This window comes from Musa acuminata, chromosome BXJ2-4 (assembly GCF_036884655.1).
Source record: "Musa acuminata AAA Group cultivar baxijiao chromosome BXJ2-4, Cavendish_Baxijiao_AAA, whole genome shotgun sequence".
Taxonomy (NCBI): domain Eukaryota; kingdom Viridiplantae; phylum Streptophyta; class Magnoliopsida; order Zingiberales; family Musaceae; genus Musa; species Musa acuminata.
In genome coordinates, this window is record NC_088341.1 from 47,107,170 (window position 1) to 47,130,251 (window position 23,082).

At 38.9% G+C, this 23,082-nt stretch overlaps 1 protein-coding gene across 11 annotated transcripts; it reads left to right on the forward strand.

Annotated features, from left to right (window-relative positions):
• Window positions 1-137: 137 nt before the first annotated feature.
• Window positions 138-22,844, forward strand: LOC103982162 (formin-like protein 5). 11 transcript variants are annotated; one of them, XM_018825220.2, is made up of 18 exons: window positions 138-502; window positions 1,194-1,891; window positions 1,975-2,196; window positions 2,282-7,206; window positions 7,490-7,616; window positions 9,933-10,004; window positions 12,916-13,014; window positions 13,142-13,183; window positions 15,883-15,963; window positions 16,109-16,159; window positions 16,228-16,309; window positions 17,721-17,815; window positions 19,284-19,361; window positions 19,436-19,552; window positions 19,814-19,882; window positions 19,983-20,049; window positions 22,033-22,352; window positions 22,512-22,844. In XM_018825220.2, the coding sequence occupies exons 1-17, from the start codon at window positions 430-432 to the stop codon at window positions 22,182-22,184; spliced, it is 7,050 nt and encodes a 2,349-aa protein (XP_018680765.2). In that variant the 5' UTR covers window positions 138-429; the 3' UTR covers window positions 22,185-22,352; window positions 22,512-22,844. The 11 variants fall into 11 exon arrangements, with proteins under 11 accessions (XP_018680765.2, XP_009397268.2, XP_018680767.2 ...); XM_009398993.3 differs by having other exon boundaries at window positions 19,290-19,361; XM_018825224.2 differs by lacking the exon at window positions 138-502 and having other exon boundaries at window positions 1,312-1,445; window positions 1,555-1,891.
• The last annotated feature ends 238 nt before the right edge of the window (window positions 22,845-23,082 follow it).

Consider the following 23,082-nt stretch of genomic DNA (forward strand, 5'->3'; position numbering starts at 1 on the left):
AAGGGGCCCCACGCCAGGAAGCGGGTAAAGACCGGACACGTCAACGAATGCAACGCGCCGTGAGAGGTTCATCAGCTGAGCTGGCCTATTTAGCCTCCTAATCTCTGGGGAAAATAAAAGGATTAAAAGAAGGAAACGTAGCAAGGAGAACGCCGCCGTTAACCACCTCCAAATCGCCGATCTCCCCTCCTCTTCCTCTTCTTGCCCTCGTGCTATTCTGAAACCCTAACCGATCCCCGCGTTCCCCCCTCCCAACAATTCTATCCTATTTCCTCGTTTTGCCCCTCGGGCACTCTGGTTCGCCCCCCTGGTCCCGTTTCTTGATCCCGTCTTCGCGTGGCATTGGCGCCGGCGTGGTCGTAGGCCGACGGAGACCTCGAATTTGGATCGGACGGGCGGAGCCACGGCCGCCGGTGGCGGCGCCGGCGGATGGCGCTCTTCAGGAGGCTCTTCTACCGGAAGCCGCCCGATCGGCTTCTGGAAATTACCGAGAGGGTCTACGGTAATCGCTTTCCCTACCATTTTGCACTTTTCTGATCCTGGAAGCTCGATTCTCTACGCGCGTCTTGCCCGTCGTTTTAGAATGAGGAAGTGACCAATTTATAGGGCTTCCATTTCTGTTATTGACGAATGCCAACCTTTTTTGGTAGTTATCCCGGTGCTTATATGCCATTGGAAGTCTTTCTGAATTTGTTGTGAAACCGTGGATGTCCCTTTTCGTGTGAACACATTGGAGCAATTTGTGATTTTTAGTTATTTTCGATGTTATCTGCATTTATGACACAACAATTAACGTGCTTGCCGGAGACTTTGATTACTGGAACCTTTACGTTTGTGCAACTTCCATTTCAAGTGGGGTTAAGTCGATACTACTTGATACTTCACGACAATGTTGCTAGTGTTTTGGCTTCTTGGTTCTCTTTTGAAATTTTTTGCATGCACTAGATCTCTCCACTTGCTGCTTCAGAATGGTGGCTAGTTCTTTCTTTTTCTTATTGAAATCCTTTTCGTGCATGAATTTAATTAAGTTTTATTTGAAACTAGTCTCATAACCTCAGATCTAAATTGGCCTTTACTTATTATTCGTCTAACAAGCTCCCGGCTGCCACACACAGATTATGAAAGTATGCTTATCTTGTCGTTTGTTCTTTGACAATTAGAGATTCCACCCAATTGACTCTCTGCACTTGCAGTGTTCGATTGTTGCTTTTCTTCGGATATTATGGAAGAAGATGATTACAGGAAGTACATGGATGACATTGTTACTCAACTTCATGAGCATTTCCCTGATGCTTCATTTTTGGTAATCAACTTCAAGGGTGAAGTCGAGAGCAAAATTTCAGATATCTTGGCCCAATATGGCATCACTGTCAGGGGGTACCCTCGCCATTATGAAGGGTGTCCAGTGCTTCCTTTGGAGATAATTCACCACTTCTTGAGGTTATGTGAGAACTGGCTAACTTTGGAAAGGCAGCAAAATGTCTTGCTAATGCATTGTGAGAGAGGAGGATGGCCTATTCTTGCATTTATGCTTGCAAGTCTTCTGCTTTACAGGAAACATTACAGCGGGGAACAAAGGACTCTGGAAATGGTGTATAAGCAGGCTCCGAAGGAGCTCCTTCAGATTTTGTGTCCATTGAACCCACAATCTTCGCATCTTAGATATCTCCAATACATAACTAGAATAGGCAGTGAGACATGGCCTCCGCAGGATACTCCTTTCACATTGGATTGCCTAATTCTGAGAGTTATTCCGAATATTGATGGAGAAGGGGGTTGCAGGCCTATAGTACGTGTCTATGGTCAAGACCCTCTGTTCCCAGCTGACAGGAGTTCTAAGGTTCTTTTCTCGACAGCAAAGACAAAGAAACATGTTCAGCATTTCAGACAGGTAAACCTTAATTCCTGGACTAAATGATGCCACTATTCTGAAAAAAAAAAAAATTAGTTTCTCTGTTTCTCATGTAACTGCAGGCCGAGGATGCACCAATAAAATTAAATGTCCGCTGCTGTGTTCAAGGTGATCTGGTCCTTGAATGCATCAATGTGGATGAGTATCTGGAAGATGAGGAGCTAATGTTCAGGGTAATGTTCAACACGGCCTTTATACAGTCTCATATTTTGCTGTTGAATCCTGAGGATATAGACATTCCTTGGGAAGCTGAAGACCGCTTCTCGAAGGACTTCAAAGCAGAGGTAGGGCTGTCTTCTTTTACTAACACAGAGGGATGTTCTTTTTTACCCATACTGTGGGGTTGAAAGCACTTCGTTCCTGAACCAGGTACTCTTTTCAGAGTTTGATGCTGAGTCTGATACTTCCACGGGAACGGGAGCAACGGATGAGGTTGAGATGGAAGTTGGCTCAACAGAGGAGTTCTTCGAGGCAGAAGAGATCTTCAGCAGCCCTGACTGGCATGATGGACAGAAGGATCTCGATATTCAGACAGCTGTATTTTCAAACACACTAGAAACTTTCAGTCCAAGATCTGAAATGTCAAATCCTGAAGCTGATGGACGGAGCCAGTTAGAATCTTTTTATTCTGAACAAGTGACTCTTGTGGATGAAGAAACTCTGGTTCTAGATTTACTTACAGGGGTAAGCATGGACTTAGACCATGCTGATCATGAAAATAACCCTGGTGTAAAGGCATTGAACACTCTGGATGATATGTTTAATGAAGCAAAGAGCACGACTTTGGCAGGTGAAGAGAGTACATCAGACAACTCCAAACAGGATACTACTGACAACATTAGTCTAGCAGTTGAAGAGATAACCTCATCAGCAAGTAGCAGTTTTGAACAGGATAGAGTATGGCAAAGGGCAATATTGACTTCAGATCATGTGGCTCATGAATTAGGGGTCTCATTTTTGGCAGATGACCAAATGAGCAGCCGAAGTGTTAGAGATTCCATAGAGGATACAGGGAATAATTCAGATGAAGTTAGGTGCAAAGTAGAAATGTGTGATGTCACAAATAATACAAGAAACTTTGCCACTGAAAATAGGACAGATTCTGGGTTAGCATATCAGAGGTTGGATTCTGATATTGAAGTCCAGAATTCTGAGAAGCTCAAGCATCATATGTCAAATGAAGCACTTACAGTCGACATTGGACAATCTCCTTTCTCAGTTTTATACAAAGAGAAGGATGAAAAGCCGGAGCCATTAGGCAATTCCATAGAATTATTAAACAAAAGGACAATATCTCAGTCATTCCATCCAAGCCGAGGCATCGATGCAATTTTGGTGGATGCATCATCTCAACCTGAAATTCAATTTGCAGGAAAAACTGTAAGTACATCCAGAGTTACTGCTACAAGTATGACAATAACCGGTTCGTCTCCATCAGAACCATTGTCACCACCTTCAACTGAGGCACTTCTTGAGGCATCATCTACTCCATGTACAGGTCCTCTTTTTGTTTCAATACAACCATCCAACTCACCCACTCTTTCGGTTGCTTCACCTCTTTCATCCACACCTCCACCTCCACCTCTGCCTCCACCTCCATCTTCACCACATATATATTCACGAATTAGGAGAAAAGTCCCTCCCCATCCATCATTGCTTGCCTCCTATGGAGCCTTGTCATTTGCTCTATCTCGACCTTTACAAATACATGATGTATTCCAAAATCCTGACCAACATCTTGGTCCTCAAATGATATGTGATTCTGTTGCCATAAGTGCTACTTCATCTTCACATTTACCTCACCAACCTCCATCCATGCAACTAGACTCTTTGTCGTTGCCTCCTTTGTTACCTTCTCAAGGCCAATCACTCCCTTCACCTCATCATCTGTCTCATTCATCGCCACCTACAGCTATAATACCATCCTCCAACTATCCCCTAGAACTTTCCCCTCCCCTTGCTTCAAGTACTCTTTTTCCACCATCCCCTCATTCTAGTAACACCATATATGACCCTTCACATCTCTCATCAACAGAGCCTGAAAGTGGATTAAACAAAATCTCTGATCCTTCTCCCCCTACCTCACTTCCTTCCTCATCTCCTCCTGGACAAAATGTTGACATATTCATTTCTCCTCTGTCAAATTTATCCACAAAAAAGGATCCATTTGATCCACCACCAGTAGCTGCTTCACCACCACCAAATACAATTTGGCATAACATACCAATGTTTGCTAACATTACACTGTCTGATCCACCTTTTACTCATGGAGGTCCCTCACCAACATGTTCACTCCATGATGAAAGCAAGGAAGTTCTAGCAGCATCACAAGATTTTGCATCATATTCATGTTCTCTACAACTATCACCATCTAAGGCTATATGTAAAGGCGTTCCACCTCCATCTCCACCTCCTCCCCCTCATCCGACAACTCCACCTAGACCTCAGCATCCACCTCCTCCACCACCTCCATTAGGCCTCCCTGAACCACATACAAGAGCAACACCTCTAACTTTATCCCCACCTCCACCTCCAACAAATTCCCACAGAGCACATATAAGAGTTCCTCCTCCACCTCCACCTCCTTTGTTCCCTCCAACTCTAAGAGATCTCCCTAAAGGACATATAAGATCTCCATCATCCTCTTATCTGGAAGTTGACAAAAGCTCATTGATTTTACCAACATCTCTACCTCCTCAAGCAGATGAACATGGAATTGCTCCAAATCCAAAACCATTCACTATAGTACATGAAACAACCACACCTGCAACCTCTTCTCCCATGGAACATATAATGTCTCCTCCACCACCTCAGGGAGCCTCACTTCCATTGCCATTAATTGGAGAAAATGGGAAGGCTCCACCGCCACCATCTTTTCTTGAAAATTTTGGGCAATCTCCACCTCCACCATCTCTTCCTGGAAGTTATGAACGACCTCCACCTCCGCCACCTCCACCACCTCCCCTTCGATGTTGTGGAGGAGCATCTTTGCCACCTTTACTTGGAGATACTGGCGAAGCACCATCTTCACTATCATTCGTTGGAGCATTCGAGAAAGCTCAAAGCCCACCACCTCACCCAAAAGATCATATGCAAGATCCACCTCCAGAACCACCCCCTCCACCGCCTCCCCCAGGAGGAGGTCTATTTGCTCCTTCACCTCTATTGCTTCACCTTAAAGGAGGTCAGGGAGGCATATCCATTCCTCTACTTTCGGCACCTCATCTTGGAGGACACCATGTAGGTGTACCTATTCCACCTCCACCACCTCCCCTTAGAGATGTCATCTCTCCACCTTTACTATCACACCATAGAGTTGTATCTGCTCCTCTATCTACCCGCGAAGGTGTATCAACTGATTCGTCTTCTCCCATGGTGCAGAGAGGTGTATCAGCTCCTCCACCTTCGTCGTCTCCCTCTGGAGGTGTATCTTGTCCTCCACCTCCACCCCCACTTCCAACTCCACCTCCTAGTGATGTATTCATTTCACCTTCACAGCCTCCTTCTAGAGTTGTATCTATTTCTCCACTATCGTCGCCTCCCTTCGGAGTTGTACATGCTCATCCTCCGCCCCCTCCACCCACTCCACCGCCTTTGGCCCCACCTCCACCACATTCAATCCCACCTCCTATTGATGTATTTATTTCACCTCCGCAGCCCCCTTCTCGATTTGTATCTATTCCATTGCTGTCGCCTTCCACTGGAGTTGTACATGCTCATCCTCCACCACTTTCACCTCTACCGCCTCTATCTGGAGTTGTAGTTGCTCATCCTCCACCACCTCCACCTCTGCCGCCTCCCTTCAGAGTTCTAGTTGCTCATGTTCCACCACCGCCACCTCTATCGCCTCCCTTTGGAGTTATAGTTGCTCATCCTCCACCACCTTCACCTCCAACTCCACCACCTCCACCTCTACCTCCACCTCCACCTCCATTGCCATCCTTTGGAGTTGTATCTCCTCCTTCACCGTGGCCTCCCCTTGGAGGAGCCATGTCTACTCCTCCGTTGCCACCGCCTCCTCCTAAAGGAGTTGTGTTTGCTCCTCCTATGTCGCCTCCCTCTAGAGCAAGTGTATCCACTCCTCCGCTGCCTCCCCTTGGAAGTGTATCCACTCCTCCACCTTCACTGCCTCCTCTCAGAGGAGATGTATCTACACCTCCACCTCCATCGCCTTCCCTTGGAGCAAATGTATGTACCCCTCCACCTCCACCTCCATCTCCACCTCCATCGCCTTCCCCTGGAGCAAATGTATCTACCCCTCCACCTCCACCTCCACCTCCGCCTCCACCTCCACCTCAATCGCCTTCCCTTGGAGCAAATGTATGTTACCCTCCACCTCCACCTCCACCTCCGCCTCCACCTCCATCGCCTTCCCTTGGAGCAAATGTATGTTACCCTCCACCTCCACCTCCACCTCCACCTCCACCTCCATCGCCTTCCCCTGGAGCAAATGTATCTATCCCTCCACCTCCACCTCCACCTCCGCCACCATTGTCTCCTTCTGAAGGAGGTGTATTTGGTCCACCTACAACACCTCCTCCTAGAGGAGGTGTATTCGCACCACCACCTCCACCGCCTCCCATTGGAGGAGGTGTATTTGCACCACCCCCTCCACTGCCTCCCCTTGGAGAAGGTGTAGTCGCATCGCCACCTCCACCGCCTCCCCCTGGAGGAGGTGTAGTCACACCGCCACCTCCACCGCCTCCCGCTGGAGGAGGTGTAGTCGCGCCGCCACCTCCACCGCCTCCCCTTGGAGGGGGCGTATTTGTGCAACCACCACCTCCTCCGCCTACCCCCGGAGGAGGTGTATTCGTGACACCACCTCCACCGCCTCCCCCTGGAGGAGGTGTATTTGCTCCACCTCCACTTCCTCCCCCCGGAGGAGGTGGGCAAGCTCCACCACCACCTCCCCCTGGAGGTGTATTTGCTCCACCTCCGCCACCTCTCCCCGGAGGCTGTGGCCAAGCTCCACCTCCTCCACCTCCCCCTGGAGGAGCTGTGTCTACTCCTCCACCTCCACCCAGGGCTCCTGGTGCTCCACCCCCACCAAGGGCTCCAGGTGCTCCACCTCCACCTGGGGCTCCAGGTGCTCCTCCGCCTCCTCAAGCTGGCATAAGAGGCTTACCTCCAAATTCCATGGCTGGGGGAAGGGGAAACATGCTTGCACGTCCTGGAGGACCAGGTATGTCAGCAGCCCGAAGGTCACCATTTAAGCCATTGCATTGGGTGAAAGTATCAAGAGCCATGCAAGGAAGCTTATGGGCCGAGTTACAGAAACATGCTGATGCTCACAGGTATCTCTATTTTACAATTGCTGATCTGGTGTATCAATTTTTTTTTTCATCTTACGTTTCTTGGTACCAACCACCAAATGAGTATAGGAATATTATTCTGGAGTTTCTAACAAACATTTATTGGTTAAAAGCTATTTCTGAGATGCCAAAACTTATGTCTTATTTTGTACTTTGGTATGTTTTTAACTTCTTATTAATATTTAGAATTATAGGTTACCTTTATTCTCAGCTGCAAACTTATTCTTTACATCTGCTTCCTAAAAAGCCAACCTTTTGAATACAGCACTTCAGAATTTGATGTGTCAGAACTTGAAAGTCTCTTCTCTGCAGTAGTTCCAAAGTCAAAGGATAGCTCAAAATCTGACGGCCGACAAAAATCTGCTGGATCTAAATCTGATAAAGTTCACCTGGTAACTCTTTGGAGCATAGTACCTACTGCCAAATAGCTACTACAAGATTTGTCAATTTTAGTAACTTCTTTTCATGTTGTAACTTATGCTGTAGGCTCCTAGCAGTAGCTTGAAGGACTTGTGTGGTCCATGCAGCCATTTCCTATCATGTACATTATAATGTCTAATTGGCAACTCTAAATTGTTATCCTTTTATACTTCAAGCATCACCAGGAGAACTCAAGACATGGTAAATGTGAAAGAAAATGGTACTTGACTACAAAGAACGATAAGGGGAAAAATGAGCATAATCTAGTCAAGTTAATAATATTAATATATGCTAAGTTGTTTTGTTGCTTTGACTTTCTGCAACGTTAGTATTGTTAAATTGGTTATTGGTATGGGAAAGCACAGATCAAATTGGATAATTTTAATACCTAATCAACCAAACTGTCCATAGTTGCTGAATTTTTGTTAGTATACATTCAATAAGGATTTATCTTTTGCTGATACTTTGTCATAAATTATGAAAGTTTAAAATCGTTAGTCTGATATCATTTTGATCTCTTGTCAGCTAGTATGGGAATATGAACTGGTATACAAGGTGGTATAGCAATCTGTATTATCCTGTATTACTAAAAAGATGATAAAATGTGGAGACTGTCTGATACCGAGATATTGATCCTGTACTGGTTCTTGGTCAGACAAGTAAATACTGGTCAACACATATCAGTCCAACTAGTAATTGAAACCCTAATTCTGAAAAATAGAACCTGATAAATTATTGCATTTACTTTTTGCACTGAAAAATTGCAACTGAAGTCTGACCTCAATTTGGATTTCTGCAACTCCAACATATGCATTTATTCACATTTTTTGGTTCCATGTAATCATACATGAGTGCTTTTGCATTTGGAATAGAGGTCTTTGCATTTTGATGTGCAACTAGGGAACAAGCATGTTAAATTGTGGATTACAACTTAAGGCTGCAACTGATGAGACCTATTTGGACTTCTGTCATCTCTTTGACCATTGACTGACCATCACTGTTTTTCTTGCCACTTAATTTGGCCATGGTCAACCATCCTGAACACTGCCATATAGTCTACCTACCATGGTTATTGTTGCTTCATTCACGTGTTACTACTGTCCAACTACAATCCATCTTGGCCATCACCACCTTTCAGGCATTCACCTGGACCATCATCATCCCTCTTCTAGCTGCTCGTCACCAGTTTTGTGATGAGTGCTGCACCTTTCTGCCTTTACTTCTCCTCTCGCCACCATTCTTGCCACTGTTGTTCCTTCTAGTATACAGCTTGGCCTTCATTGTCCCATTTGGCCACTAGCATCCATCATGTTGCCAACCCACCTATTGTTGGCCTTCTTATTGCTCATCTTGATGATTATTATCATTGTCACACCCCAGTCCCTGTTTTGATCACTTTAGTCCTCCCAACTGTCTGATCAGCACTCACTCCCTGAATTATGTTGCGTCTGTTACCATCCACTCTGATCGCATCACCGCCAACTGTTCAATTGCCCATCTCTTCCAATCACTTGCAAGTCCCACTTGTGATGAGCCAAACAGACAGATCAAATGATTATGTGTGACATTTATAAATTTGAATTACCTTAGTTGGGGTTAAATCTAATTATGTAACCAAATGTCTCATTTAGTTCCGTTTTATGAACCTGTCCTCTACCTGTCTGAACTATCTGCTATATCTTTCTATGATCCAAATTGCAGGTGATTGGCCTATGTACATGTTCTATAGTATGATACAGAAAATAAGAAGGCTGATCACTAACTCATTTCTTGAGATCTGCAACCTGTCGCTTTTTCTGTAATAGTTTCAGAAAAACAAGAAACAAGGTCTTAATGAAATCCATTAATTTTATGTATACTCAAGTACTTTTAAGTTGTAACTATAATTCAACTACTGAAGAAATCTTATGGGAGATTTCAGTTGAAATACTGATTATTACTGACCAATCATGGAACTCTTATACCAAGATAGAAGCAAGGTATATTTTGTAGTCTGCTAGGTGTGATGTTGGCCAACTCCAATAAAAGCCCATTCTTAGAATCTAAATTATTTTGTTCATATTATCATGTTCCAGTCTGTTGGCCTATTGTGCTGCTTACCCTATGTGCTTGGCTTTAAGTCTAACCTTGTCACAGCAATTTGGATTTAGGCTATTTTTCCTTAGCTTTCTGTTAATAACTTGATCCTTATACATTGTGAAGCATGACCTCAATTTTCTAAAACAAATGCTTATCAGTCAAATCATTTTCATGTTTTTACCTACCACGATATTATTACCTATTTGTAGATCGAACTAAGGCGAGCCAATAATACTGAAATCATGCTGACAAAAATCAAGATGCCACTGTCTGATATGATGGTAATCTAAATCTTGGTCTTTCTCCCCTTTTTGTCATTTAATCTATGTGTTCATAATTTTTTTTAAAGGAAAATATGCTCATACATTTTTCCACTGAGATAGTATGATGAAGATTTTTTAATCTTTTCACTTGTTTTACATCTTAGAGCTTGTGCATTTGATTGCTAACAAGAATATTGATTTATACTTCAGATTTAATTCTTGATAATAACATTTGAATCACATGCAATTTTTCGAATTTTGGCATCTCAAATCATTGTGTGGAATTATTTTTTTGGGCTTTACATGTTCTACTTTCTGGGATGCTTATGCCGATAATTACAGAATTTGTTTCTTTTTTTTTTTCTATTGAGTACTCGTTATGTTCTGAAGGAACTAGGTGAAACGTTACTCAAGTAACTGACTATTATCATGAGGGCATGTACCACATGACTTTGGTTTTGTTGGACACTGTGACTAAGTCTCGAAGAATATTTGAAAAAAGATTATGCTAACTCAATCTGCAAAAATATCAAGCTTAAGATAGTCTGATCTTTGGTGAGTTCCTGATCAGAGATATGGGAGAATAAAGAAAGAGAGAATCTAAAAAGAAACTCTGATGTACTTGTTTCTTTTAAATGTCTGCTGTACTGATCATCTCCAGACCAAAAGAATCAAAGATATGGACATTATGACCAAATACATGCATCCTCATTTTGCAAGCTAGGCATGTTATAATTCAATTACAATCAGATTTAGAACTAATCGGATAGGATCTAATGGCCAGATTGCAGATGATTCGAGTTCTCAAGGCAAGAGTGGAGAGAGATCATAAGTAGTGACTATGATAGAGAGTTATGTAAAAGCAAGAACATAAAAGAAAAAGGTTGGAGTGCAGCTAAAATGAACTGACCATTAAATATATTCACAATGGCATTGTTGACTATTTTTATTATAGGGTTAAGGTCCATTTTAGCTCCTGTGATTTTGGCCATAGACCACTTAAGTCTTTATGGTTTATTCGTATCTAAAATAACCTCTATATTTTTAAAAAAGTAGCATATAAACTCTTTTCGTCAAATATGAGTTAATAGATATTATAGTCTGCTTATGTGGCATGCTGACTCACAATAAACCATTAATATAATAACACATGTAATTTAAGTTTTTTTAAAAAAAAACTGAGATCACCATCAATGACGAGAGGAGGCGTCATCATGGAAACGACTACCAGCAGCAACATCGAGTCGTTGCTGCCTAACAAGGCGTCATACGCACGTAGCCTCTCCCATGTTGATAATGAGCTCAGGAGTTTCCTGTCCTACCTTAGGTGGATGTGCATCGACTTGTCCGACGCTAGGCACGCAGTGGTTTCCTGGTCCCTCTTCCTCCTCCTAGACATCTTCGTCCCCACCACCTCCCACTTCGTCCTCTCCTGTGCCCCATTTGTCGCGCCTACGACATGGTGGTCCAGCTCTCCTTCACCTCTGCCTTCGACCTCTTTTACCTCTGCCTCTCTGCCTTCGTCCGTCGCTACGACCTCCATCGCTTCCTCTTCCCTGACAAAATGGACCTTAACCATTTTTAAAACTTAAATTACACGTGTCATTATATTAATGATTTATTATGAGTCAAAATGTCACGTAAGCAGACTCTAACGTCTATTAACTCAGACTTGACGCGAGGGGCTTATATACTATGTTTTTTAAAATGTATGGGTTATTTTAGACACGAGTAAATCATAAGGGCTTAAGTGGGCTATGATCAAAACCACAGTGGTTAAAATAAATCTTAACCTTTTTTAAAATTTAAATTATACGTATCATTATATTAATAATTTATTGTGAGTCAGCATGTCACGTAAGCAAACTCTAATGTCTGTTAACTCAAACTTGACGGAATGAGCTTATATACTACGTTTTTGAAAATATAGGGGTTATTTTAGACACGAGTAAATTATAAGGGTTTAAGTGGTTCACAACCAAAATAACAAGGGCTAAAATGGACCTTAACCATTTATTATAAGTTCCAAAGCAAATTTAGCCATGACTTTATTAAATAAATCATAGGGGCAGTCATAGTAGAGAAAATAAAAGGAGTATATAGATTTCCTTCTATGCACTGTTACAAATTTCTTGTCTGGTTAAATTTAGAGAAAAAGAAAACCCTACAAAATAATAAAAACTAAAACAAACCAAATCAGACCAAATTGGCTCATTAAGAAACAACTAAATGTAGCCCGATAAAACTAATTATAAAGAGATATTTTGTTTATTTTACACTTTTTTTTATAAAACTGAGGCATTTTAATTGGATCACTTACTATACCTACCATATTTGTTTATTGTATATGTCTCCTTAGCTAATGTGTGCGAAAACTTGGGTTGCGGAGCTCCCTGAGCTTTAGGGAAATTGAACAAGTGCTAAACAAGTAGAAAGTACATCTCAGGCTCTTGTCTCAACCATGTTTGATAGAGATGTGGTTAATTCCATTAGTATTTTTTTATGTTGAACCTTAAATCTTGAGTTGCGAGAGTATATTCTCATAAAATTTGGTTTATATTGTGACAAGTATGGTCAGGCCATACAAACACATGAAAGGGGTCAAACTCAAGGAAGGGGATTTGGCTATCTTTCAGGAACTTATATTCAGTAAAATAATTTCTGATATTAATGAATGAATGTGTTCTCTTATACACAATTTTCAGCTTAATGGTCAGTCATTACTCCCGAAAACTAGAAAAAGATCTTTATTAGTGAACTTTTCTTCTATTTTTGCGTTGTAAATCACATAAGTAATAGTCTTGTACAAATAAATAATTCACATAGAATGGATTTGGGCACAAGTTCTTAAACTGAACTCTGTTTTAGCTATTCCAAAGTCATGAAATTCGGTACTATACTTAAACCTGTCTTTTCTTCCAACTTGTAGAGTGCTGTTCTTGCGTTGGACGATTCACTTCTTGATGCTGATCAAGTAGAAAACTTGATAAAGTTTTGTCCCACCAAAGAGGAAATGGAACTTCTTAAGGTATGCGTAGAACATGATACTCATTTACACTTGTTCACTATTTTGGCCATTGAACTTCTTGTTTTTTTGTATTTGGATTCAAATTATTTATAAAAGGACTTACTTCTGTCATTGCAACTTTTTCTAGGGCTACAGTGGCAACAAGGAAAACCTTGGGAAATGTGAGCAGGTAAATTCTTGAGACTTTTAACCTGTTAGTTGAATATTGCTTTTCACGACTGAAGATAGCAAAATAACAAAGTGCTCCAAGAGCAGTATTGAACATGTTGAAAAAGGAGATTGCAAGGTTATAGGGCATATTAATATCTTTTGTACATCAACGATGAGATGAATTTGTTAAGGGCAACAAAATGTTGTTATCAAAGTCCATCTATGCATCAACTAAATTTGACAACATTGATATATCAAATAAGATAATTACACAAACAATTTAATACCCTTTGGATAAGTTATACTCATTTTGCTACAAATCTAGGTTTCCAACAGGTGGCTAACTTTCTTGGTAAATAGCACATACACAATGTGATACATGTATGCCCTCTCCTTATAACTTGGGGATTATAATATCATAATAGGTGTTTGTCAGTTTTTCTTTTTCCCTGTTGCTATTCTCTTCGTTTTCAACTATAGCTTTTAACTTATTTTTGCATTGTATCTTCTTTTTTATTCTCTCATTGCACTTATTGAAACCAAGGATCTGAATGTTGCATGTTTGGACACGCATGTCAATTTAGAGTGACGTCAAATGTCTTAACAATTGTGGTTAAAATGTATACTCATATTAGAACTTATGATATTGTTTCAATCAACAACCAATAGCCCCATGCACAAGGTTCCCACCGGCCATGACTATGGGATTTAGGGAGAATCAATGAGACTGTACCCATGACTGGAACCTTGGTCACCTGAATATTCTTCAATTGACGATCATCAAAAAATGAAGGTTGTAATTGCATATAAAATTGTCTGGCAACAAATCAAGGTTTACAGTTTTAGGTACCAGTGCTATGTCCATAGTCGGATTGCTACGGGCATATAAATGCTAGTGTATTAACACGTGCTGTGCTAGCACGTACTGTGGTACCAAGAAAGGAGGGAAGAGGAGGAAAAGGAGAGAAGGGTACCAGGAGGGCAGAGGGGTTGGTGGTGCCGGTGGCAGGGAAAGCAGGCAACATTGCAAGGCACGAGGATTTTGCAAGCTGGAAGAGATGTAATTAGGGCCTCGTCATGACTCTCGTCTCTTTTTTAAACTGGGAGATTAAGAAAATAATAATAATGGATCGATCTGTCCAAAAATGGGTGGTCCTTATCCCAGTTCATGCCCGAACCAATAAATACTGATCAGTATATTATCGGTCTAGGTGAAATGACAAATCTTGGTCAAGATGTGGTTGTTGAGATTGATGTGTAAGTTTATTAAGAATTTAGAAATAACTAATAAAAGAAGTTACTTCCATGAACAATTAGTTTTAGTTCCAATAAAGGATAAAATAATGGAGAATGATTTAATATGATACGGATATGTCTAAAAGGAGACTTATAAACTCAATAAAGACATTTAAAATAATAAGAAGAGACTTGACTGCTCTTTATTTGACTAAAATATTGTCTTAAACATAGCTTAAGGGTGGAAAAAGATACATGTAACAGACCAAATAGTTCTAATATTACCGTTTGTTGTTGTTAATGTTGTACATATCAAAATCTGACCATGGGCATATGAATATAACGTTGCTCAAAGAAATACTAAGAGTACATCTTGTCCCATTTTGGTGGGACCTTATCAAGTAGATATCATTGATAGTATGAATGTATCATGTACATTTTGAGGTCCTCCTGACCTAAATGTATTGATCGTCTTTTAAAATTATGATTTTTCTAGGATATTTCTTTTATGGGTAGAGTATTTCCCCGAAGTACATTATCCCTATGTTTCCAGGGCCAGATTCACTACAGTTTTCAGAATTGAATTGGGTTTTGGTTTAAGATTTTGACTCAGGATGACTTGGAAGTCTGATATAAGTTAATTATCAGGCTAGATCTGATCATATCTAACTTTGAGCAGGTAGACAGAATTTGGAACTATTTATTTTCACTTCTATTCCTGTTCATTCTAATCCAATTGAAACATTCCAAGTTCACATACTCAGTCCACCTATAGCATTGTGCACATTTCAAAAAATAATTGATTTATGGATACAAAGGTCATAATCAGGTGTATAGTTTGATTATTTGAGTGTGTTGTAACTCTGATCACGCACAGTAAAATAGAAAATTTCATGTAATTCATCCACGATGACATATAGTTGCATGTTTAACTTGGGTGGTGATCAACCACTGTTGATGATTTGCAACCACCTTTTAGTCGTCTTTGTAAAAGAATCATAGAATTGCAGCTGATGACACTTGTGCAGAACATGCTCTCCATGAATTTAAACTTCACTTAAATTATTCTGCTTCACTTTATCCTGAATGTTCACATGCTCACATATGCTGAGAATGAGTCTTAGGACTACTTATTTCCACCTTTTATGCTTTAAATTCTATACACAGTAACTTTGTACTGCACTTTCTATGAAAAATTTTTGGTTTCAAATTACCCCTATATTTTGAAACTCTTAGGCTTTTATTGGTGGCAATCACTATGACTAGGTAATCCATTCCACATCTATGAGGTGCTTTTCTTTAGCCAATTTCTATCTGTGCATTACAGGCTTCATAGAACTCTTTTGCATATATGAGCTTTACTGTGTGATAGAAGTTTCATCAGCACATGTATGCATTTCCTTGAATCTGTTACCTTTGAAGATTCTTTTTAGCTGCTATTTGGAATTAAAATAATATTTTTTTGGAACTTCTGAACTACAGTTCTTTTTGGAGTTGATGAAAGTACCACGGGTTGAATCCAAACTACGGGTATTTGCATTCAAGATTCAGTTCAACTCACAAGTAACGTACTTTCTCTATTTTCCATATAGTGTGCTTCTTAATGCACATAAAAAGTATGTTTACACAGCATATATTGCTACAAATTGGTCAGTGATTGCAGGCCTCCTGACTTATCATCTAGATTTTCTTACCTCTTTCTTTTCAGATTTCAGATATTAGAAAGATTTTGCACACTGTAGATTCTGCTTGTGAAGAGGTAAAAATTTTAAAGTTTATTTTCTGAGATATATCTGATAAGTAACTGCTTTTCATATGACTTGTCAGGTCCGGGGCTCTGAGAAATTAAAGGAAATAATGAAGAAGATTCTGCATCTTGGAAATACACTAAACCAGGGAACTGCAAGAGGTAATGGAATTTCTCTCTGTGCTAAATCTATTAAAAGTTTAAAACTATTGAAGCTGTCTCAGGTAAAAGAAATACATGTTTGGGAAAAGATGGGTATGGCCACTCTCTTTTAGCTAAGAAAAATGAGAAAAGGGTATAAAGTAAAGAATATCTTTGAGGAAAATAAGTAGAAAATAAAGCATATAAAGATTGTGAAGATAAGCTTCTGCAGCAAAACTGATGGCATACCAACAAAAAAATGTTAAATCAAAATAAGTTAAAAATAACTCGGATTGAAAAAACTGAAGAAAATTAAGAAACTCATGAAAAATAGCTTTTTAAATGACTACAAAGGCAATAACGTTATCACATTTTAGATGTTTTGATTTCCACAGATATTTAAGCGATTGGGGAAGTGGTCTTATAAAGAGTGATTGCTGCACCATTATCAATCTAAAATTGCATTATCATCAATCAGGCTAAAAATTTGATTTCTACATGTGAAACTTCACATTTTAGCATATTTACTTGGACAATGATGTGGTGCTATGTACACTTGAATGGATACCAAATAAGTGTTTTTCCTCCGAAGGACATCACATTGTTTACAAAGATATCACCTCTTTATTCAAGAAAATCAAGGTCATATTTGTCAATTAGCTTTTCCGAAACCAGGGATGGACATAAACTAAAGCCGAGTCCATTTTCGAGTTAGCCTAGTACACATGTTATATATGGCTTCCTAACTTCTTCAAAATAGCATACTTCGACTATGGTACTAGACTACTAGTATTGTGGATATATAAAGAGCAATTGAAAAGAAATTATTGTCGAGAAAAGAGGCACATCATTGTTTTCTCTAACTGAGAAACATAAAAGCTCATGGAGTCAGAGATTTAAACTATTCATGTATAGGTATAAACTATTTATCTTTCATGTTTCTTGTGATACATAACCAGGATGTATGTCACTTTGTTTCTTCAGAAGAAGCCAAATCTGTGAAGGACTAATAAGTATAAGAAAGAGGAGGGTTTCACTAGGGCGGTGACAGCAGATATAAAGTTTAGTGAGATGAGTCATGGATCTCCACTGATTTCATTCTATGTAGATATTAAGAAGTGACAAGAAAATGTCTTCACAAACCAAATTCCATGAGAAGCAAATGTGGGCTAGGTTGAAGAAACCAATTACAGTAGTCAATAGAAGTCAATGGCACAAAAGATCCACGGAGCCAACCCCGAATGTTTGGAACTTTATGATATTTTTGTAGTCATACCTCATCCTCATACCATTTGTAAAACCTCATGAAGTCTAGTTTACTTAGCAGATATAAAGTTGTAATCTTTTGAAGTATTAATCTTAACATGTTGCACCTTGTAGGATTGTACTATTTTTCTACAAGGGTCTCCTCACCATTTTTTCTCTTTTACAGGTTCTGCTGTCGGTTTTCGTTTGGATAGCCTTCTTAAACTTTCAGATACCCGTGCGACTAATAACAGGATGACCTTGATGCATTACTTATGTAAGGTGTGGGCACAATTATTCTCTTTGCATATTCGTTAGTATGGTATTTCAAGGTTCCTTATTTTCTTATGTTAGAGAGGGCAGCCAATATATCAAAGTGTTGAGTTTGTTATGTAAAAAGGGAAGCAGCCAAATGCATGAGGTTTGCATCGATCTAGGGTCTAGGATTGATCAATATATGGTTTAAAATGTTGGTTGGGCTGTTATGTATTGATCAGTATTTAATGGTCCAACCAAGCAATGGTAGTGGACCATATAGCTTGGTTACACTTGGGATATCACTGTTTTTCCTTTTTTTTAATAATAACAATTAGTTCAAACTGGTACATTGTCTGGTATCTGGGCATCGTAGTAGTCCAATAGGTCATGAAAGTAGGCATTGAAATGGTATTTAAAACATTTTAATATATAAGCTAGTGATCTAATTGCATGCCAAGTCCATTTTGGATTATAGAATGTAAGATATGATGTCGATACAGATTGCTGTAAAGTTATTAACTGGTTGTCCATACAGAAGATTTTGTAATTTTGACTTGCTGAAGCAATTTCACAAAAAAAGGGAAATATTTGAAAAAAATAACCTGGCTCTTCAACATTTTTCAAATCTACAGAATGGAACAGACTAAGAAATTCAGGACTATTTAGATGTTTCTTAGTCAAAGAAATGAATGTTTTTTTTTTCATTGGTTAAATTGATCTTTGCTTGAAGTATACACCTTTCTAGCTACACCTTTAACTTAGTTCATACTTTCTGTTTTTCTCACACCATAAATAAATTATTTAGAATTGATTTAATCTGATGGTACACCGGTATGTTATCAATTTCGCTAAGCTATCAATTGTATGATATTAGTATGCTAGGTGCGAATATCTGTCTGCACACACTGACATATAAGCTATCATTCTTACATGTCCAAATCATCTTAATAGGGTAATGGACAACTCAGCTATATTTTCAAGCCTTATCAATTCACACTTTGATGCCTAAAAGCCTTCTTGTTTGAAACACCTAGGTCCACCACATGTAACCATTTCATCTATAGGTCTCATTAGAACATGTTCACATGAATTTAAATGATTTTTCATCATTATATCTTCTGTGGGATTTATGTCTAATTGTTCATACATGTAAATATATTATTTTCTATCGTTATAGTAACTACACACCTACCACAACTCTTATCATTTTCTCGACACTTTTTGTACATTTTGCTCTTCTAAAGCATGACTGATCAAATAATATATAACATGGAGACCAATCTTATATATAACTGGTGAGTTCATCTATTACCAACATAAAAAGACAAAAACTTAAAGTTGATACTTGATGTCATTCTATACTAATAGTAAACTCATTAAGCACACTTCTTACCATAAGAAAGAATTAAAATAACTATTTTTTTTTTCACATGGCAGAGAATTTGTCATGTCAACCAGTCAGTTCAGAGAATTAAACTAACTATAAGAAAAGTTTCAGGTCCTTGCTGAGAAGTCAGCACATCTTTTGGACTTTCATGAGGATCTTGTCAGTTTGGAAGCTGCATCAAAGGTTTTGAACTGTTTTTCTGAGTCTACCACTAGAAGTTTCAGTTCTTGTTATATTGGAGTATCTTGTTCATGCAGATACAACTGAAGTCAATGGCTGAAGAGCAGCAAGCCATCGTCAAAGGGTTAGAGAAGGTTGAATTGGAACTAACTGCTTCAGAAAGTGATGGTCCAGTATCAGAAATCTTTTGCAAAGTATATGCTCCTGTTCTGGTCCAATGTTTTTCTTCAAATCTTGTTTTCATTTTCTTCCTGCCTAAAGGATTGCTGCTTGTTCCAACAGGATATGAAGTATTTGAGTTTATGTCTTATCAAATCCTCACTAGATGTTCTATTGCATTCATGGCTTGCATATTGAATCTTTTCTGCATTTTTTTTTCTGATAAAGCTAAAAATATTCTTGATACTATCCAATTCCTAACATATTCTTATCCTAATCAAGAAACTTATGTTTAGACTTTGAAGGAGTTCACTGCTGTTTCTGGTGCAGAAGTGCGATCCTTGACATCACTTTATAATGCAGTCGTATGCTTCTGAAATCTCATCTCTACCAATTGACTTATCTAACTTTTCTAATATTTCAATGTGTGATATGATATTTGTGCATGTTTTAAAACTCTTACAGGGTAAATATGCAGATTCACTTGCAATGTATTTTGGTGAAGATCCTGCACGCTGCCCGTTTGAACAAGGTACATTTTCTAGATGTATTTATTGAGCCATGCAATTTAGAGTTCCTCTGTACAAAAAAGTTGGGAAGAACCTAAACTTGCCCAGTTAAGGAGTAGCGAAATACTTCTGTGTAAGCAGAAAGTGTTTAGATAAGAGTTAAAATGAGAATGTTCAATCATTGTAATGCATTTGTCTTCAAGAAACTAGTTTTGGAAAAAGAAAATAATGAAACCTTGATTTTTTGCATAAGCATTTTAGTGTTATTATTTTGCAGGATTCTGCAACGAGGTTAGCTCTAAGAGTAGTTAGTTCTGTTAGTTGTTTAGACACTAGAGGGTTGATAAAATGGAGCGACATTTCCTCTCTTCTCTTTGATCTTCAGGGTTTTGTATTGATTTACAATGTGACACCATTGAAAAATTGAACAGTGGATGTCTTTACCATTAGTCATTTATTTTCCAGTTGATGTATCTGGTGATGTTCCAACAAATAAAACCCAATGTTAACTAAAAGAATTAAAAGATTTATGGGGGACCTGATGTCCACTGGTAAAAAAGCCAACCCTGTCATTAGTAATCATTGTGGTGGTTCCTCATTGCTCAATGTAAGGCTTTTTTTTATTAGTGATTAACACTAACTATATCAAAGTTGTTCCTTTGCTATCTGCGAGACTAGAGTTTTGAGTCATAGAAATAGCTTCTATATTTAGAAAAAAGACTACATACATTGACCCTCCTCAAACCCTTGCAATGGGAGTCTCGTACACTGGGTCTGTATTTCTTTTTTACATCAAAGGATTTCATAGTAACTTGTACTCATCTGTCCAGTTTTCTATAGCTATTCACATGCCCTTTCGAAAGACTTTTAGCAGACTGTAAAGAAACCAGTTCTAAAAAAACACATACTGAAAGTGGATCAACTTTTAAATCAATATGTAGGTTAAGATGTTCTTGACTTGAATGAGGTTTCCCAGTCAGCTAAATATTGATTAATTAGAAAACCAAAGATATCATGTTCTTCTTCAGGGGACTTGTTGAATCGTGTATGGGCCCCTTGAAGCATATTATTCAATCTTTTATCTGCTGCAGAAGGCAAAATTGTTTCAAGTTGCACTAAATATTATTAGCATCGTGAAGATCAACATGGTGTAAGCAAGTCTATTGTTTACATCACTAAATAATAATGTTCCACTAGTTTCATCCGGATGAAACCCAATCGAAGTTTAGGGCTGTCAAATCTTAAATATGTCCTTGAAATTTTTTATAAATGATGTTCCTGCTATTTAACAGTAAATGTCATGCTTGATGTATATTTTGACATGTCATGTAGTTCCTAATCATAGTCAAAAGTTCAGTGTTTGGCAGTATTTCAGCAAAGTTGGATTATTTGTAATTCAAGGACAATGATAAATTTGGAATATTTTCGTGAAAAGTGCAGAGTAATAAAAATTTGTTTAAGTAGATAGTTATATGATCAACTTTTGCACTTTTATGACAAACTTCATGGTGGCACACATCATTTACCTAAACAATATGATAATTATTTAATTCATAAACAATTTGTTTTATTTTGTATTTACATAATTTGAGTATCGATCACGGACATGCAAACAGATTGCTAAACCTTTTGGTGAAGAAAGAATTTGGATAAATTTTCAATTATTTGACAAATTTTGTATCTACACATTTTGTAGTCTCTGCAATGTAGTTGGACCGCATCTCCATGTTGTACCTATTTTCCCTATATCCGGACTTCACATGTCTAGATCACTAAAACGGATTTGTCTAATCAATAATTATGGAGTCTCTTGTTTGCACCTCTACATATTCTCATTTTTTTCTACTGATGTGATAATTGGAATGTATTTACTATTAGTTATGGGCCTCCAATTATGCCTGCCATCCTCGATGCAGTGTGCTTGTTCTCCATTTTGAAACTGGGGCATACTTTATCACTTCATATTTCTACCAATAACTTCTATTTTTTATGTCAAAACTTTGCAGTGGTCTCTACTCTTCTTAATTTTGTGCGGATATTCCGAAAGGCACACGATGAGAACCGCAAGCAGGCCGAACTTGAGAAGAAGAAAGCCCAGAAAGAGGCCGAAACAGAGAAGTCCAAAGAGGCAAACATAGCAAAAAATGTTTCTAGATGACATCTAGTTTGCCTGCCCTTGCATGACTTCTCACCTTGTGCTTGGGATACATGCTGTTTTGGCCAGCAACCAAGCATTTGTGCAGATAACTTGCGCAACTGCTTCAGAATTTGCACCACTCTTGTACGAGGAAACTGAATTGCACCACACCTACGGGGAAACAAAGTGGTAAGTATCGCTCATTCCACTTTGTTATGCACTTTCATGAAAGATAGTAAGTACTATTATCTGACAGAACAAATAAACTCTATAACAAATATCAATATCATATGATTTCTTCATCAAGTTTTGGACGACTGAGTTTGTTTTGCTGACCATTTCCGACAGGTATGTCTCAGGCAATGGCCAATTGTTTGGCATTCTGGCTAATGGAGCCTCAAATTTTGTATCTGTAACCTTTGTACAGAGCTAACCCGACAGCTCACATGATTCTTTCTGTACAGTTCCTATTAGATTTTCTTTTTTAAACTTAGGTAGATATGAGAGTAGATCAGAAACTGTTGTACAATGAGGATGAAAGAGAAGCAAAATACGAAAAATTGTAGCTCTCTTGAAGTAGGTCACAGGAATAAATATTCTTTTTTTCTGTACTCTTACGAGAAATTTTGTAATTTAAATCATTTTTGAAGAATCAAGAAGTCATGTGTTGCTGGAGGTGCATGCCTCTTCCTCATCCTACACCTCAACAAACACCCGAAATCGGGTGCTGGCTATGCTTTGTCAGGCACACTCTCTTGGGTATTATTGTTGAATTTTATTCTGAATTGAAAAGTTCTCTTGTCAGTTAACATTTGAGGACATATTAGTTTGTTTATCAGACATTTGGTGTGCAACTATCTTGGGCAGCCTGATACTAGTGTGGATATCTGAAATCAAATAGCATAGTTACTGCCTCGTG

Coding starts and splice junctions, on each gene's coding strand:
- LOC103982162 (XM_018825220.2), top strand. CDS start 430: ATGGCGCTCTTCAGGAGGCTCTTCTACCGGAAGCCGCCCGATCGGCTT. Junction 2,197..2,281: donor CGAAGGACTTCAAAGCAGAG/GTAGGGCTGTCT, acceptor TTCCTGAACCAG/GTACTCTTTTCAGAGTTTGA. Junction 17,816..19,283: donor TGATGCATTACTTATGTAAG/GTGTGGGCACAA, acceptor CTATAAGAAAAG/TTTCAGGTCCTTGCTGAGAA.